We start from the raw sequence: 18,834 nt of genomic DNA on the forward strand, positions 1-18,834 counted from the left end.
TGCGCCAGTCCTGCAAACAGCACACTGAACCACCTGTACCCAGGCGAAGAAAAAAAAAAGCTAGCATGCTTTACCGTGACACAACATCCTTCCAAGTTTACTTTATATTATAGAGCAGCATATATTGTTTTTAAAAAGTGGAAAATACAAAAACAAACCAAATAGACAGATTTGCCGGTGGTCTGAAAACATTTTTCCTCTTCCCTTTAATATAGTGATAAAAGCCAGCAGCAGTTTAGTAAGCAAGCAGTAAATCGGAGTTGTCAATTGATAAATGTGAGCGACTTTCTGGTTATTGTATTACAGTTTTTTAATAACTCAAAACACATTTTTTATTAAAAATTCCTCTTCCCTCCATGTTTCATTGAGTTAACACCAATTGATTGAAATACAAGGCTGTGAAGTCTGACGTGACTAACAGCCTGGTAAATAAATAAAAGTTTTATACTTTTATCTGAAAGCTTTGCTACACTGGTACCATAAGCAGTTATAAACTCGGACTATTCCTTTTTGTTCACAGCAGATTTGTAAATATGTTAGCAAAGGCTACATACAGTTTTGTGTCCATAACAAACAATATAGTTTTTCATCAAAATGTCCATTGCTTTGGTGGGAGCGGCACAAACCAGTTTTAGTTCTTTTTAGGGCCTTGTTCAGCCTGTTTCATTTTTCTTTTCAGAGTACTTTCTGTTTCACTTGATGTCTTTGTGTAAATTATTTTTCTAAATCAACCATTTTTCATGAAAAAAATTAATATACGAGTATTCAGAATCACCCAGACCCTGCCTTAGCTGTCCTTTGGACAAGTCTCTTCATAGACATTTGAATTCTTGGTTTAGTTTTATTTTGTTTTGGGAGTTTCTGACATGAATGCTTACAGTTTTACACCCCGTGGTGGAGGAAAATGGTTCCCTATCCTGTACATAGATGAGAGTTTATGCAATACTTGAAACAAGGACAGGAACATCTTTAGAAAAAGAACCAGTGAGATCACTTTCACATTGTGGTGGTAGATACTCTGTTCCATATTTGCACTTTAAAACGTACAAAATATCACAATGCTGTTGGCTAGTGACCTGCAATCGTGTTCACAAGAACTTTGAAGCATGTTTATTTATTTACAACATACAGTGTACTCTGAAACAGGAACACATTTATAAATAAATATTGCAATCTTAACAATCCTCCTTTTTATCGTCAGTTCGTCTCGACTCGTCACCTGAGCTTAACGAAGGTGAGGCAACCTCTGCCTGCTCTGTCCTCCTTCCTCCTGTGTGTGCTATCATTCACCAGCCAGGTTTGTTGATATCCATCTTGATCCTTGGGTTTTCTGACATCTCTCACTCTCTCAAAGAGCCATTCAAATAAATAGAACATCTAAGACAAAGAAAATAATCATATATTTTTAAATCCTTAATAAATCTCTAACATAAAAAGCTACAATTCCGTATCTTCCTAAATTAGGAAAATTTGAAGGTAAAACATAATAAAAGCTGTTTATCAAAAGTACAAACAAAAAGGAAAAATATATTTATAATAAGCAAGGTATTTCATGAACTCAGCTGTTTTCTAGATGTTCATTTGCTTTTTCTTGTCACGTCATTCGTCATTTTCTGTTCATCCCATGTATGACGCTGCTTGCACTGCCGCCCGTCTTGTTGCTCCCATTTTCTTTTGAAGAATCCTTATTATTACGTGTTCAGTCAGGCTTTGAAGAGCCCAAGCAGCCATTTCACAGGAGCCCCATCCGTCAGACTCCTGTGAGTGTACCAATGGCGCTCCACTGGATATAGCAGTTCCCAGAGCGTCTACTGCTGTCCAATCACAGACCAGCAGAGAGCCGGGGGGGAGGGGGGGGGGGGGTCAGGACTGGTTCTGAACACAGGAAGGGAACAGATGAAGCCTCGACAATGGTCCTTTCCAGTTTATTATTGTGCAAGAGTAAATGCCTGTGTCCTGGATCCAAGGGAGAATTGGTCTCTTCCATGAAATGTCACTTAAGGCCGTCGACAAAGCCTAGTGAGGAGCGAACGGGACCGCCTTCATTTCAACTCGACCGCAGAAACCCTTCACATTTTAAAGTCTGTAGACTATTTTTAAAAAAAGATTGTTGATCTGACTTTCAGATAGTTGTGAGATTATAACGTTTTATCATAATTAAATACAAAATAGGTTCATATATTAAAACTAGACAGGATTTTTTTAACACAAATGTTGTGAATGTCACAAGCTTGAAAAAGGAAGTCTGTAGTGATGAAAGTTTTCCTGTTGTTCAAATTAATAATGACTTTGTAGTCTGGTTTTTGTTATTTCTCCAGTTGCTTAGTTGGGTGGAGCTTTCTTATCATTGGGAGAGGGCTTGAAGACCTTTGAAGAGGTCACCAGTCCATCGCAGGGCTCTCTGAAGTTACCCTGAATTAATAATGAAGGAATATATTATATTAATGGGTTTCTGAAACAAAACATTCAGAAGCAAGAGTGAGTAATACGGATTTTTTCACTAAAATTATCACAATAAGTAATACAAGACAAACTTATGATGTTACTTATTGTTTGCTACCTTTAGCTTGAGTGTGAGCTAGTGATGACCTTACACTTACCAAAGCTTAAGGGGAGCCAAATGAAAGCATCCCCTTAAAAGTCTCTTTATAACCCTTTCAAACCCTTTAGTCCTCAATCCTGTTTCTAGCATTATTTCTTTTCTCCCTCCAATAATCCATTGCAAAGGCATTACAGGTGAATTGTACTCATCGTCTGCTTTCCCTTTCCACACTCATCCTCTGCTTCTTTATTTCTCAGTCTCTTTCCCCCTAAGTCACAGATTGTCTTGTAGCCTCTCCATGTAGGTTCTGATTTCAGACTGACCCATGTCCATGTCCTGGCACACCCACTTGATGTCATCCTCATTCCCACTGCTCACCAGGACTGAGGAGTTGGTGTATGCTGCTCTTGAATTATCATTGGGCAGAACGGTGGCATAAGAGGTAAATTTGACACGTTTGCGTTTGGCTGCTGCAACTGCAGTCGTGGCTCGTGGGGAATTATTTAGATGCTCTGTTTGGCCGGTGGTGTCTTTGCCACCTGTGGTGATTGCTGAAAGGCACTGATGTGGTTCTGGAACCGACCTTGGCAAGGTTTGTCCATGGGTGAGGCCACGGTGTCCACCTGTGGCCACACCCATCACCAAGGTGTTTCCAGCCCCATTCAACAGGTACTTGCTCTCCTCATATCCTCCTTCGTTCCGGTCAATGATGGTGGTGCACTCGTCAGGCAACCCGCCTTGACACTGGTCGGCTAATAGGTCAGCCTCATTGCCGAGCCACACCCAGTCATGGGCGTGGTTCATGTTGCCTCCGGCCTCCAAAACAGGTACCTGTTTATGACGATATCTGCAAAAAAAAAAAAAAGTTTATGCACAACGGTTGGACAGTTTTTTTGTAAATGCAGACAAGTAGGTCTTCAAATGTTAAGGTAAGTTTAAATTGCTGCTTTCAAATGATGAACTTTATATTCGTGTTTATGTTTCTCTTACCTGAAAGCAAAGCTGACACAGTTGATGAGAAAGACGAGTATTGCCAGGCAGAATACCCCCAGAAGGGCATACATCCCAATCTCCAAGTCTGAGAGGCCTCTGGTTGTCGGGGTCAGCTCACCGTTTCCAGCCCCTGGTACTTCCACCTGGGCTGGGTGACTGCTGTGACCGCTGCCTCTGCTGCCAGCACCTTTTCCACCTGAAGCACGATGAGTTACTGTGCTCTTGGTTGTTGTGCTGACCTGGATATTTGAAAGAGACAAAGGAACATATTTAAGTCTATATTATAATGTGTTTTGGAGTAAACTCATAGTAACATGGTTAGATGTTCTGATACATTCTACTAGAACTGACTTCACACCTTCAAAAAAGACTTTTAAAATCAATTTAAAATCCTTTATCTTGAAAATGATAAAGTTTAGAGCAGACACCCCCAATGACTGTCCCACCTTCCTCATGGCTCCTTCCTCTCGGTCTGCTGCTGCACCGTTGTCCTTCCATTCTCCGTCATCTTTTGTCTGATGATCTCCTGTGCTGTTCTCCAGTTCTCCATTGTCTTCCTGTCCAACTCTCTCTTCACTCTTAGCTCCAAACCTAACAAAAACATTCCCAACTCCAGATGCCAGTACACTTTTCCTTTTGGACTTCTGGCAAGCCTCTGAGATGGCCATCTCCACTCGGATTATAGGTCCCTGCCCCTCTCCCTCTGCAACAATCACTGGCCAGTGCTGCTCCTGAAGGTCAACGTCATAGGAAAGAGGGTGTGTGAGTTGTTATAGCAAATCACATGAAATGTATTCTTCTAGATGTCTTAGATATTCAGACTTTTTAAAAATCTTCATAAGTGCTGTTTCAACCTGATTGGTGATAGAGATGACGCTCTCATCCAGAGAGACAGCCGAGAGGAGGTAGTCTTTGGGGTCGTAGATGTCCAGAGGCGTCACTGAACCATCGCTGTACTGAATCCATGCACTGAACACGGCTTCCTGAATCAATCCCCAACAAAAAAAACCAGTTAGAATTGTTTTGAATTGTATCACCAAAAAACATGTTAAATCTATTTTGTGTTCTTGTGTTATTCTGCTTGGGAGCTACATATGTAAACAAGAGTTATTGTAAAAATCTGGCATAATTGCATCTATCACTGAATAAATGTTCCTCAATCGTCCCAATCAAATAATTAATTAATAACTAAAACTAAATATTTATATTATCTTTTGGAGGAATCCGTTTTTTATTTTTATTGTAACAGAATGAACTCAATAGATTTCCACTTTGACTATTTACAATAATATCTAATCCCTAATATTTTGCTTCAAAATGGCACTATTCATGAAAGTAAAATCATGTGTGACAAACAACTTCTTGTGCCTTAGCCACATGCACTCGTATGGGGCTTGACCCGTACAGGTACTGTGGGCTTTTGGGTTGTCTGGGCTCTTAGAGGAACGGAAATGTGTCTTGCAGTTCAAGCTCAAGCGGCCACCTTAAGGGCCAAAAACGGAACATACTATTACCCTGCGTGTGGTAAGTGCAATGTGAAGTGTTTGTGAGGATAATGTAAGTTGCACACACTTATGACGTGCGGGTGATGCTGTTGTACGGTGTCCTTTGAACAGCACACTGGTCGTTAGTAAAGTGCGTGCACTGGCTCCTGCCTGACTGAGGCCAAATGCTGCATGCTCGTGGTTTGCAGGTGATACGTAGTGATAGGACGACGCCCACACAAACGGTGTTCAGACTGTCTAATTTCCTCATTTCTAACAGCCAGACAAGAGATGTGCAGAGAGCGTGCACCTTTCACTTAAACATTATCACCAGGCTCCCTGTACAGCTCACACGTTTCCATGTGACGCACCTGCGTCTCACCTACTTCACTCTAACATGTCGCGAAAGTGCAAATTGTAACCTGAACGCCCGCAGCATGCCTGTAAAAAAAATGTGCATGAACATTTTCTTCTTAAGCGCTCACCGGGTTGTCTACTATCTTAAAACTTTGTGAGAGCCAACTGTGTGCCCTGTACAGATTTGCCCATTTTACGCCTGCAGATTGCCTGTATCCACCGTGTATCCACCCCTATGACAAAGGCATTAAACATGTTTCGGTTGTTTCAATTAACTTGTATTGCTGTTGTTGTAAAAGTGACTTTTTGTGAGGGTCCTAGTCACCTGTATAAATTATTCACACTATGACATGAGAAAACAGCCAACCGCACTTTTGTTATGCAAACTGTAATGCAAGTGGATTCTTTGCAAAGATAAAAACGTAAAATATAACTCCTGAAACATAACTAAACAGCATTTTACCATAAAAAACAGGAAATCAGGGTGTTAATAGAATATGGTATAACATAAAAAAAAGACAAAAAAGTGCAGCCCGACCACAGAACTAAGAATTTACAGAAAACTGAGCAGTAACCTTAAGTTTTGTGAATGTTTTTTTTTTACGTCCTTTGTTAGTTGTCTATTTTGTTGTATTTCAGGCCTGCACTGCATGAAAGAACAGAACTTTAGGCTCTTGTCAGCGTGGCACTCCTGCTGGGAAATTTCACACTCCTAATTAGAAATTGATTATAGAAAAGATAGCAGCAAGCTGATGTTGGCTTCACAAGAATTACTTCTTTTGCCCCCATGAAGAGAAGTGTTGAGGTATTACAATAGTAAAGAAAAACACTAGCTTAAGATGTAGCCTTATTTGTTGTTTGTAAAGTGTTATTTTTAATGGACATCATGTTTTCTTACCTTTTTAAGTTAAAAATCTAAACTATCAATAGAGTGAGAGAATAAATGTATTGATTTTTTTTGTAACTGACTTGAATGGAACAAACCCCATGATGGCTTTTTTCTGTTGAATCCCCTTTAGAACAAATGGGCAAAAGAACAGCAATTTTGTCACAAAGCACTCCTCAGTGTTCCCGAATCACCTGACGGATGTCCTACCTGTTTGAGCGTGTGCAGCAGCTCGGACGCTGTAGTCGTGAGCTGCAAAGCTTGGTAGTTTCCAGGACTCGCTGTCAAACTGAGGGATAAAGATGCAACTAGTTGAACCCCAAGGTCTGTGATCGTCACCTAGACAAACAAATATCTCTTTGTTAGAGACAGAAATTCAATTCAAAGGCAGAAAAATAACTGGGAATTCTCCAAATGATTGTTAAAAATAATAGGAACTGTCGAAAATGTAAACATTTTGGTTTAGATATTGAAAGATATTTTTAAAAACCCACTTGAAAATTCTATTTCCCTTTTTGTGGTGTCATTTCTCTTACGAACATATGTTAAGAGACTTAAGCACAACATTGCATTCTTGAGTATTTCTTATTTAATTAAATTAAATTGTTGTAAATCAGGAGCAGGCGAAAAAATGCCTTGTGAAAAAGAGTTTATTTGTGACGTAGAAAACATGCTGGGCGGGAAATAAGCTCCCTGCTCCGCTCCATTCTGATGCATCCACGTGCAGACAAATAGATTCATGTACGTCTTTATTTTCCTCGTCTGCTGGAATCTGGCCCAAAAATGTACAGCTAGATTGCTCTAATATTGCTCACCACTTTTTTGCAACGGTAACGTCAAGTTGGGAGTGTGAGGGGCTGTAAGCTAGCGGGACAGCGTGTAAACAGAGAGCTCTTAGAAATTAGGTTGGGGGTGATTGTGTTCCGTGCCAGCAGTCCCGCCTTAAACTTAAAGTTAATTTCTAAAAATGTCCTAGAATATGACAGATTTTTTTTATTTTTTGGCAAAAAACGGCAATGGGAACACTTTGAAAACAGTTTAAAAGATGATTGGAGTGGATGTTTAACCTTTGGGCTAGATGACCCCACCCTTACATTGACGTGTTCTCCCTACAATGACAAAGGTGGATAAAGGTGGAAAGATTTCATTTAATCCATGGACACCAGTGAAGATCACAAATCATTGAAGAAAAAAGGTTCACCGCACTGTCTAGTGGGTCTAGATGACCCAACTCCCAATGTTAAAGTGCTTAGGATAGCACAAGGGTTAAGTGGACAATTATGTGTTTTTTCCAAACAAAAGCCAGTTCATTAATGAGCAAAAGAAGTGCTACATTTAAACATACTATATACAAGTTTTAGGTGAAGGGGTTTGAAATTAGATAAATTGAATAAAATGAATTGAATTTGATACAACTGAAGGATGAAAGTATTTGAAAGCTCAAGTAGCGATTTGTTTACTTTAGGATGCTGCTTATTTCTATATAATAAACAAGTATTATCAATGCCCTAAAATAAAAATAAAATAAACACATTAAAAAAAACATATTCACATTTTAAAAGAAACTTGTGTTCTAGTATCAAATGATACCTTGTCATCCAGCACGGTCACTGACTTCTCTGCCAGGATGGAGTCAGACAGTGGAGACAGAACCTGCAGAAAGCATGACATGAAGCACTTTTAAGGAAGGAAAAAAAATGATGTGAAAAACTCTACTTTAGTAAAAGTATATAAAAACATACTGTACTAATAAATCGTTAATTGTCTGCTTTTAGGTAAAAAAAAGACATAAAAAGAGATGTGTGCTTTTAGGCTTTGCAATCTTCTGTACTTTTTGTGCTGTTGCCTCTGAATTATCAAAGTAATCTTGTCCTCCCAAAGGAGGAAAATTGGCCTCAAATTCATCCACCTATTCTAGGCTACAAAGCCGCTAAATGTAAAAAAAATGTACAAAAACAAACAAACAAGTAAATTGAGGTTTACTATCCTCCTGTTTGCTGTTTGATCCATTGGGTTGACAAGTCCAAAACCAAAAAAGAAGAAGAAGAAGACGGAGGAGGAGCCCATGAAATAAAGGAAAGTGAAGCGGGAGCTCCAAACAGGGCAGGTGTCAGAAGAGGAGCAACAATGACAAACAGACAAGGACAGAGAAGGAGCGTGTGGAGGACTGGATGGAGACAGAAGTAGAAGAGATTAGGAGCCCCGTGTTGGAGTGTAGTCCTCCGCCTGGCGACACGAGGACAGCCACATCTGATTGGTGTACAAAGAAAATCTCTCAGAGAACATGTCAGAGTGTCAAACTCAATCCCACCCTCAGAGAGGTAAGAACGCAGTGATTGACGTCTATGGGATTGCCTTAAAGTCCGATTCAGGAGGAGGGAAAAAAAAGAAGGAGAAAGATGTGGGATAGAGGGAAGGCTTGAGACTCTGAAAACCTGATTTGGTGGTAAAATTGAAATGTCAAACTATCAAATGATGGCTGTCAAATGTGGCAACTTGATGCCGGGTAGATTCTCCTGGCTCTCAAACAGGGCACAGCTGTCTATGAGCACGCCTCGGTACATCTGTGTGTGCGTCCCCCGTTGGTTAAAAGTAACACACTCATCTGTTTCCAAAATCCTGAGGCCTCTGCGCTAAATTATACATGCCAGCAAATACAACTGCCAACCTATTTTACAAGAAATGGAGATTTCACCTAATTTTAAAACTATTCACATGAAACAAACAAAATGAAAACTATCAAGAGAAATGTATTTTTTTAACTATACTGTAAAGACTACAAAGGAATCCATCCCACTTTCCCCTCATGTGTTCAGGATGTGTGTAACTGCTGAACAAGTCAGGGCCAAGCCGCAAACACAAACACACACAGACAATTCCGTAATGAGTCATCAGAAGACGTTTCGACATCCAAGAGAGGAAAATACTTCCATGTGTTCAATGAAGCAATCTGAAGTGTCAAGTGGTGTTGCACCCCCCATAATTAGACATTTCCCACTGTCTCTTTCTGGACTTGTCGTCCATGAAGTGCTACCTACAGTCTACTGGAAATCTAAATGAAAGCTGTGGGTTGAAGCGCATCGATTTAAGCGGAAACATCTGAACAGACAGTTTCGTGGTCCGTAATTGGTTCAGGAAGAAACGTCAGTGAAAAGAGGAACTGTGCTCACCTGGATGATGGTGACTCCCACATCCTGCCCTATCAGCACCCCTCCATCTACCAGCTTGGCGATGTGAGGTTTTTCTACCTGTTGAATGTGACAACAGTACAAAAAAGCACAGCATTAGAGCATTATTGGGGTACGTTTCAACAATAATCCAATCTATTTTCAGCTACAAGCTTGTTGTACAACTGTAGAAAAGTCATGTACATGTAAATCCAAGTAAAAAAAATATTTTTTGTGTTTATATTTATTATTTTATATGTTTTTAATATTGTAAATCAGTCCATATCCTCCTTAACCTTATTGGACGCTGATGTTACAGAATGTGCACGAGACCTGTATTTTTATTATGCACAATTTAAATCTAAGCCATTAAACTGTGGGGCTTACACACCTGGTAGGCAAGTTAAAGTCCCACTCTGATCATCTTCTGATTATTTTCAAAGCATTCCCAGTGGTCTTCTGACTATGAATTTGCCGTCTTTGGGCAAAAAAAAAATCATTTTCTTTAACGTAGTTTCTGCTGAGTGGCAGGAGTTCATTAGAAATTGGCTTCTGAGTTGTGCACTTTACTGAAGGCAAATGTGAGCGTAATAAGCATAATGGCCACATTGGTCTTTTTCATGACGTGCCAGGTTGACTGCATTTGGATCAACCCAACCCCCCCTTACCAACCCCACTGCTGAGAGCTCTCTGTTTACACATTCCTCTGCTAGCTTACAGCCCCTCTACTCTAACCTAACATTACTGGTACTGGTACAGCTGGTATCCAGCTGTACAGTTTTGAGCCAGATTCCAACTCAGACGCGTAAAACAAAGACGTGCGTGGATCTAGTCAATATGGAGCAGAGCAGCAAGCTTGTGGCCGCCCAGGATTTTCTATGTCACAAATAAGCTCTTTTTCAAGCAGCATTATCTTGTCTGCTCCTGATTCACAACAATTTGTCTAAATCAAAATACACAGCAATGCCATGTTGAGCTTCATTTTCTTTATACGTGTCCTCCACCTACAGAGAAATACCCATAAGAACTTCAAAAACGCAGTTTTCACCTGGATGGATCTTTAAGGAGACAAAATTTATACGAAATATGACATTTTGACAAAGTTCTTCTTTGTTTCATAGAACTGGGGTTCTATAAATGCTGTAAAGAACCAGCTGTTACTTGATCAATGTTTGTCTTTATAAACTTGAAACAGTTTCACGCTCTTCCGTTTGTTCCTTCCTGTCTGAAGTTCACTATTCCGCTGCTCATCAATAAAAACGTGAAACCCAGATCACCAGGCACTGGGACACGTTTGCTTCCTTACCTTTAACTGATCTAAGACCAAATGTGTGATGTCAGCCTGCCAATCAGCACCCAGCATGTAAACCATTTCCCCCCCGGGGTCAGAGGGTTCTGCCACAAAGTGAGTGAGCACCCGGACCAGAGCATGCTGATACTGAAGGGAGAAAAGGGATGAAATGAGATCAGAGGGATAAAAATAATAACAGATAAACAGAATCATCTAAACAAATCACTAAAATCCTTATTTATACAACTATTGTCTTGGAGAAAACACAGGATATATTTGATTTTTAAGGGCAACAACTTACAAAAATGCTCCCAAGACTTTTATGCATTAGAAAAGGTTTCCTTTCTAATCCCAGCTAACAAAAACATTACTTAATAAAGTTATTTTTATTTTTATTTCCAACAGCAAATCTAGAAAAGTAGCTTTCAGAGTGTGATATGAAATGCAATCAAATGATACCTGGAGGGTGCAGCCTTTGCCTTTCCTGTCATCATCCTCATCATCCTCACTGTCTCTGGTGGGTCTGGGAGGACAGGAGATAAAGGAGACGGAAAGAAAAAATAATATGAGAGGGTGAGATTATCAGGTAATTAAAGGCCCCTTTAATTTTTGCACTCTCGGTTTAAGCTAGTGTCAAATCTTAGCTTCAGGTTACATTTTAAACACATTTTCATTTAAAATCCATGTGTGACCAGTTTGAAGCACCTTCATTATTCCAGCTGCTGAGTTTATTGAGATGTTGGCAAAAACAGATTACTGGTGTGCCTGTTTGAGTTTAAGCGTCCAATCATTAAAACAAATCTGGACTTTATAAGAACCTACACCCGGTATGTGATATTCATTTAAAACAAAACAGGTTAGTACAGAAGAATAACAGTAATGGGGGGAAGGGACGAGTAGAGTGGATGGCTTCAGACCAATGCAGGTGAAATATGAATCAGAATCAGAATCAGAATCAGAAAGCCTTTATTGTCATTGTTACACAAGAAACTTGTGACAACGAGATTACCGGTGCTCTCCAGCTGCTTAAACAATAAAAATAGATAATCTTGTAAAACACAATAAAATTGTGTTTCACTGAAAATATACATATGTACAAAGCTAAATAACTATTTTAAATTGCACGTTTGCTTCCTTACCTTACCAGGCTGACATCACACATTTGGTCTTAGATCAGTTGTGATCATTATTAACAATAAACTGTGTTTTTCCTTGATTATTAGTGGTGTGTTTATGTTGTCCTTTATGCTGAATGTAGGGAAGATGATTAGTAACATCAGTATACATCAAATATAATATTACACATATAAAAATAGTGTGAGAATGACAACAAAGACAAATGTAGATTTCTTTTCTACTTTGCATGGACAATTCCTTATTATAGTGTCGCTTTTTAAAGGCTTTCATGTATTTTATAACATTTTGATGCTGGGAAGGCCTCTTAAGAAAAGATAAATGACTTTGTTCTTTTATTTTCACTAGCAGTTCTGTGCAGCACTCGTATGAATTTATAAAAAAGTCACAATTTTACGAGTAAAAAATAAAAACTTTATGAATTAAAACCATACATTTAGAAAAAAAAAGTCACACTTTTTGAAAATAAAGATGTTATTTGATGAAAGTAAAGTTATACTATTACAAAAAACAGAAAAAAAACGGATTCAGTGATAGACTTGAGCAGAGTGACGTCCATCCCATTTCCCTAAATCAACAGTAAAATACACTAAACAGAGAATGTTCAGTTGTCTTTGCTGAAACATTTTATAAGCTAAAAATAACATTTTAGAATTGAAAAAGCATGACGTTTTCCTTTTAAAATTTCAACTTTTTAAAGCACAAATTCATATGACTTTGTTTTTGTGAATTATTTTTTTTTTTCATGGTTGCTTAACTTTATTCTTGTAAAATTTTGGCTTTTTCCTCATAATTTCACAACTCGTTTTTCATTTATTATATTTTCCTCTTTTAAGATAGCACTCCGGCGTTCCTCCTCCAGCTGTAAATCTCTTTTTTTTCCCTGGAACACAGAAATGAACACAAACTATTTCTTCCCTCTCTGCATCATTTCCACCCAACACAGTTGAAGGACTTGTGCATCCTGTAACTTTTTGCAGCACTTGTGTAAACCAGGCAATATAAGAAGAATTCTCTTTCCACTCTCCGTGGCTGCGGTCACACGTGTGTGTCTGTGTGCGTAGCGGCTCAGTGTTTTACTCTGCGACATCGTGGTTAGAGTGGGGAGAGGCGCGTGTGAGTCTGCACACACAGGTCCAGGCTGGCTGAACCGAAAACGGGCAAAATTGGAAAAAAAAAAGACCCAGCAGAGCAGAATAGGAAGATGTCAAAATGGAAAATAAAAGCAACAAACAGGCAAAAAAAAGGCACCCCAGAGCAGCTGAAGAGCAGAGCGTAAAATTAGAATAAATGGGCAGCATTAAGATTGTTAAAAGAATACAAATTATTATAGAAATTTTAGGTAAATTAAATTAGTTTAAGGAGGACGTACAGAAGATTTACTTGTTTATCAATATCATATTTCTTTTAAATCCCCTTCTTGTTCTGCAATCTTGTCCCATTAAATAAATAAAGCTTAAAATAATGCAGCTCTATGTGAATTCTTTCTTAATATGCTGCTGCAGATTAATACTTAAGGGAACAGCCGTCACAAAAAAATCTTTAAATATATACCACTTTAAATGTGCTTAACAAAAAACAGGAAGAGTGACAGCAAATGCCGATGTGCTGTGAAGTCAGAAAGCTTGTTGCCATCATCCACACGATCAGCGTCCTTCTATACTTTGGGGTTACCTCCTGTTGGCGACGATGGGCACCCTCCAGCCTTTGACCTGGCTCAGCTCCGTGTCCGACATGTCGATCTGCAGCGGCAGCTTCGGCACCCAGACGTTGAGGTGCAGCTGAGCGGTCAGGTGGAGGTAGGTGAAGTTTACTGCCAAGGACTGATGACCCCGCATCTCCTTACCGTTTACCAAGACTTGATTGCAATTCTGAGACACCTGCAAACATGTCAAAAGAAAAAAAAGAGGACAGCGTGAGAATTCACTTCCTCCTTTTTCTCCTGACCTGCAGTAGTCCTGGACTGCAGGACCAGATTGTTCTCGCAATCCTCCTTTCTACTGCACCTTTAAGCAAAAATGTTACTGCTGCCACATGCTCAAAATCTCATCTAAATTTGCACCCACCTAGTGCCTGAGGAAAATGAATTTTGGGCCTTTTAAATTATCCCACCACCCCCCAAAAATGGGGTCAACTTCTGTTATTGGGCCCCCGAAAAAAGTATTTCAAAATCCACTAACGAAACCAAAAAACATGTGTCCAGGATTTCCAAAGGAAGTTTTGAAATTATTATGGGATGGCCACAGGACCTACAACTTAGCAGCTTTTCTGTTGCAAAGTGTGAAATTTGGCGATTTTCACATCCTTGTAAAATATAAAAAATAATTGATGGCTCAATCTTTACAAATTTTCGTACACGCCCCACCAGGTCAAGTTTTTCCCACCACATTGACCTTTGAGCTTCAATCAGAAAAAAAAAAGCTTTGCGTCAAGCGGTTGCACGTAACCAAAATGAGGAATTGTTGTAAAGCATGCTTATATAGTATGAGTTACAGAACCCCACAAGGATAAATATTGAGGCCTAATCCCTCGCCTCAATCGTGGGTAATGTAAAACATTAAAAGCATTTGGTAATATTTATGCAAACATTTTAAAAATATGTGGAAAATCCAAAAGAGTTAAATAAAAATAGCAAAAACACTTTAGTAAAATCCTCCTAGGGAATGTGATCTATCATCTTCTCAAGCATCAATCGGAGGCTACTTAGGAAAAAAGGTTTAGAGGTTGCAGGTTTTTAATGACGTTAGCGTGGTGAGGGGTCAAAAACGTTTACCTGTTGCCCGAAATAATGTGAAAATGTAATGAAATACATGAAATGTTAAAAATAATAATGATGATATGAACATATCAGGAATGTGGGCGCGGTTCACAAAAACCTCTGTTGCCAAGGAAATCCAAACGTTTGTTCTTGCAGATTCTTCTAAGAAGTCACAGTGTTTGTCACCCCCAGGCCAGCAAATAATAAAATGGTTTCTAAGGAGATAAATCTAAAATAAAATGAATTTGGGGCAGAGTGAGGGCAACTTCAAGGGACGGTGCAGAAAGTATACCTTGTCACATTTTAGAAAAATCTATAAAAAACATAAATAGTATAAATTCAATGGATTACTTTGGTTTACAAAATGATGGCTTTTCTTTTTCGGTTGAACTAAAAGTGTCTGTTTTTGCGGGGAAATATGTACATATGTTCCCTTTTATCTTGTAATTGCAGATCTGTGGTCTTAGAATGCTATTTTTCAATTTCAATGAATACAAAGGTTGGAAAATGTGTGTGGACACCAGATTGTAATGCATATTTTCAGGAATAGATTGCACCTTGACAGAAACGGTGACTGTTTGAGGCCAAACTGCAAAAAAAACAAAACAAAAAAAACACCTGGATTTCATTCATTTCTGTCTCACTTGGCTGACTGCGTTACTGATCCACTTGACACTTTTTTGGACTAATCATCCCACATGTTTTGCCAACAGTGCCTTCTTTAATGAAGGCCAATGTGAGCGTAATAAGCATAATGCCCACACTGGCCTGTTTCATGATGTGCCAGGTTGACTGCATTTGTACTTCAACAATACATTTTTTTAGGTTTTACGAGTGTATTTATGTGCTCAAAAAAAAAAAGGCTGTTTGATGTATAGTGTTTTTTGTCTTTGTCAACCGCCTCCTGAAATCTTTAATAACAATGAAGTCATTGAACGATGGTCCAAGACAGGGGCCAGCCGCCCCTGCCCAGGAGGGGGGCACCCCAGGGAGAAGGGGGCCCACAAGGGTTGTTGTAGACATGGCCCGACCAGGCTCGGCCACAGATAGAAGTTTGGCGAGGCCCAGCACCCGGCGGCAAGGACCAGAACCCACCCCACAGGGACACAGTGTCCCTAAGTTTGTCTCTAAGTTTGCGTTTTCCCTTGAGGGAGATCAACCCAATGGTGCAACTGGCACTGATATCAGAACAAAAGCAACAGTTTTGAAAAAAAAATCTAAAACGTTCTGTTAAATTTGTGTGTTTTCCTTCAAAGCCTGTAGCATGTTTTCGTCCAGACCTCATTTCTTTCTCTGATGAGGTGGATTGCCAAAACACACCATGCATCTGCTCCTGGTTCGGCCCTACTGTCAATTTTAGATCCCGTTGAACCCTTGATCTAGAGTATACCTGCAGACCTGCATCCTGTCAAAGAAGGTACGTTTTCTCATCACACGTGTCTCCAACTGTGTCCTGAAAGAATTTCTACCATTGCATTGAAATTCCTATGTTTCTGACCACAATGGAAACGACTTGGGATGATGTTTTTCAATTGATGAAATATCAAAAAAAAAAAAAAATTGAATACACAGAAGTTGTTTTTTATATGGTCAAACATGATTAATTATTTCCTTTAAATTTAGCCTGCATTAATTCTTAAATCAAAAAAGAAAACAGAAAAAAGACCTATACTTACGTCATATAAAATATACTAACAATCTGCAGCTCCAGTCTAAATAGGAAAACAAACAAAAATAAATAAAGAGACTGACATATTGAAAAAAAGCACAATGGTCACTTATTAGAATTTTTTTTTTTTAAGTTTACATTTAAAATGTATTTAACCTTTTTCCATTACAGCTATAATTTTTTTTTGGTGAATTAAAGTGATTTTTATCTGTAATATAAAAAGATTGTTTTGCAGAAACTCAGTAGTAGAAAAGCATTTTGTGTTTTCACTATATAATGCAACATTTTTGCTGCGTTACTCAGCTTTTTACCAATTTTTCTATTAAAAAAAGACAAATCTGTGCATATAGAATTTAGGCAGTGCAACATATTTTATTTGAGGCTTTTTTGGGCTCTTTGATCTTCTAAAAGGTTAACATTTCTTAAATCACAGCCGCAGCGTTTCTTCTGTCTGCTTTCACTTTTTAAAACATTTCAATTTAACTTTCCATTCTATGCCTTTGCTCCCCTGGCATAAAATATAAGATGCCCGGCCCCTCTCCTCTCAGCTTCCCATTTTCAATTTCTCCCTTTCTTCTCCCCTTTTTAATTTTTTTTTTAGATCTCTCCCAACATGCACCATCTTCCTCGCTTGACCTGCTCTTACTTTTGTTACCACCTCATCCCCATCCTCCCTCATTGCCCGGTCTTCCTCTTCATCTTCCTCCCTACTCGGAAACCTGATTTACCGCTCGCCAACATCAAAGGGATGTTAGACTATTGCTGCCTCGAACTATTTCTCCAAATCAGTTTTATTTTCCAGGTGAAAATTAGTGTGAAAACTGCAGCAGGCGTTTGGTCTCCAATGAAGGGCTGAAGATGGCGGCAGTCAGTAGGAGAGCAAAACACTGTGACCATTGTTCATATCTGTTATTTACAGCACGGGTTTGAACTGCCACTGTGCCGGGAGCTGAAATCCCGAGGGATGGGGGAAGTGCCGCGTTCAAAATCAAGTTTAAGTCAAGTGGAAAAAAGCTGTAAAACTTTAAAGCACAGAAAGATGAACACAGATTAGAACCACCTAAAAAGATGACAGCTAAAAGCTTTCTCCTCTACAGTCTGACAACACATGTTCACACTTTACACCATCATTTTCCTATATTTGTGTTTAATTTGCTTACTCCTGATCAGTTAATCTGACTTAATCACTAAAGAAGTATACATAAATCTAAAGATTCTGCATCTGGTCACATAACTTCTTTTGTTTGTGTCCAAAGGGGTCTGGAATCAAGAAGCAAAAGCATTTTCCAAAAAGTTGCCTGCAACCACATGAAAGGGATGACAAACGGGATGAATGCGTGAATAGTGGCAGACAGTTGACCCCACTGCAAACAGACACACAGCTGAGTTTAATGTATGTGTCAGCATGAGAGATGTCTTTTTTTTGACTGAAAGTTTGTTTTGTCCACATTTATATCTGTTCTGTTTAATAATTCACATCAAATGAATACACTGTGCTGCAAAATAAATGTTCTTTCACTGCCTGTGTGATAGAAATGTTATATATTATGCTTACAGTTTTGTGTCATTTTATGTATTTTTCTAACTTTACCACTGAATTCCTGGACAAAACAAAATATTTTAACAAAAGTTAAAGAACATTTTCCACATGAACATAACCTGTCTCAGGAAAAAAAAGTCTGATTTTTGTTCTGCTATTCAAGGAATTAATGCAGTTGAATAATTCATCTTTGTGGTGCTGCAAATACGAACGTGGCTGGAAAGATCATCAAGGAATTACTCTCCCTACTCCATTAAATTGAAGCATTGATTGAACTGTAAGCTTTTCTTTCTTCTTGTCTATAAAGATTTGAAACTTTTGGTTGGTGTTCAAACAGCAGGGCTATTTAAACAATCATTGGCTCTAAGTAACTTTTATAAAACAAAGATTCCCCTTTGATGTGCCAAAGAACCAAAGTGCAACAGCAACTATTCAAAATAATGTTGTTCACCAGTGCGAATCAGCTGTCACTGGTTTGGCAGAGAGTTTTTACGCCTGATGCCCTTCCTCGCTCAACCCTGTATTTTCAAAGGAAACCCAGATATGCAGTAGGGTTAAGGGTCTTGTCTTTTGAGATGGTAAGGTCGCGCGGGGCGACACGTGACGCACTAAACACTTCTGCGGGGCGGAGTGCCTGGTCCTCCGCCGGTGACTTGGCGCGCAGCAGAGCCAGTAGCGGCTTTCCGATGGCAGAAAAAAATTTGCGCTCACGTGTGCAGTGACGTATGGATCAGGGGATGTTTGATTGGCCGTTCTGCATGTCAATCACGCCACAGACTTCCAAGCGAGGATGATGATTCGCTGATGGATTTTTAAAAAATACAATTAATTTTTTTCAGTTGTTTATCTCCGATGGCCCGCAATCTACCCACAATGAGCACCCCTGCTCTACACTATATTACATTGCAGCACAACTGGTACAAACAAGTGGCTAAATTTACACAACCAAGAGCTACAGTTCCTCTATGTACTGAGAAAAACACTGTGGTCATACAAGCTGCCAATATGTAGCA

General features: G+C 39.1%; 1 protein-coding gene across 3 annotated transcripts in view; it reads right to left on the minus strand.

Moving 5' to 3' along the window:
- Nucleotides 1–839: 839 nt before the first annotated feature.
- si:dkey-215k6.1 (transmembrane protein 132C) overlaps nt 840–18,834 on the minus strand; it is a 267,022-nt gene continuing 249,027 nt past the window's right edge. For 2 of the 3 annotated variants that reach the window (XM_078953270.1, XM_020705714.3), the window contains exons 7-16: nt 13,529–13,734; nt 11,180–11,243; nt 10,736–10,867; nt 9,433–9,510; nt 7,853–7,915; nt 6,473–6,601; nt 4,390–4,518; nt 3,982–4,266; nt 3,533–3,774; nt 840–3,389 (exon numbers count right to left, since the gene is read on the minus strand). In XM_078953270.1, the coding sequence (XP_078809396.1) occupies nt 2,816–3,389; nt 3,533–3,774; nt 3,982–4,266; nt 4,390–4,518; nt 6,473–6,601; nt 7,853–7,915; nt 9,433–9,510; nt 10,736–10,867; nt 11,180–11,243; nt 13,529–13,734 (1,902 nt within the window). In that variant the 3' untranslated portion in view covers nt 840–2,815. The remainder of the gene's footprint in view (nt 3,390–3,532; nt 3,775–3,981; nt 4,267–4,389; nt 4,519–6,472; nt 6,602–7,852; nt 7,916–9,432; nt 9,511–10,735; nt 10,868–11,179; nt 11,244–13,528; nt 13,735–18,834) is intronic. The other variant, XR_013658211.1, reaches the window with a different exon arrangement.

The sequence above is a fragment of the Oryzias latipes genome, chromosome 9, assembly GCF_053564925.1.
Source record: "Oryzias latipes strain Hd-rR chromosome 9, Olatipes_Hd-rR_3.1".
NCBI lineage: Eukaryota > Metazoa > Chordata > Actinopteri > Beloniformes > Adrianichthyidae > Oryzias > Oryzias latipes.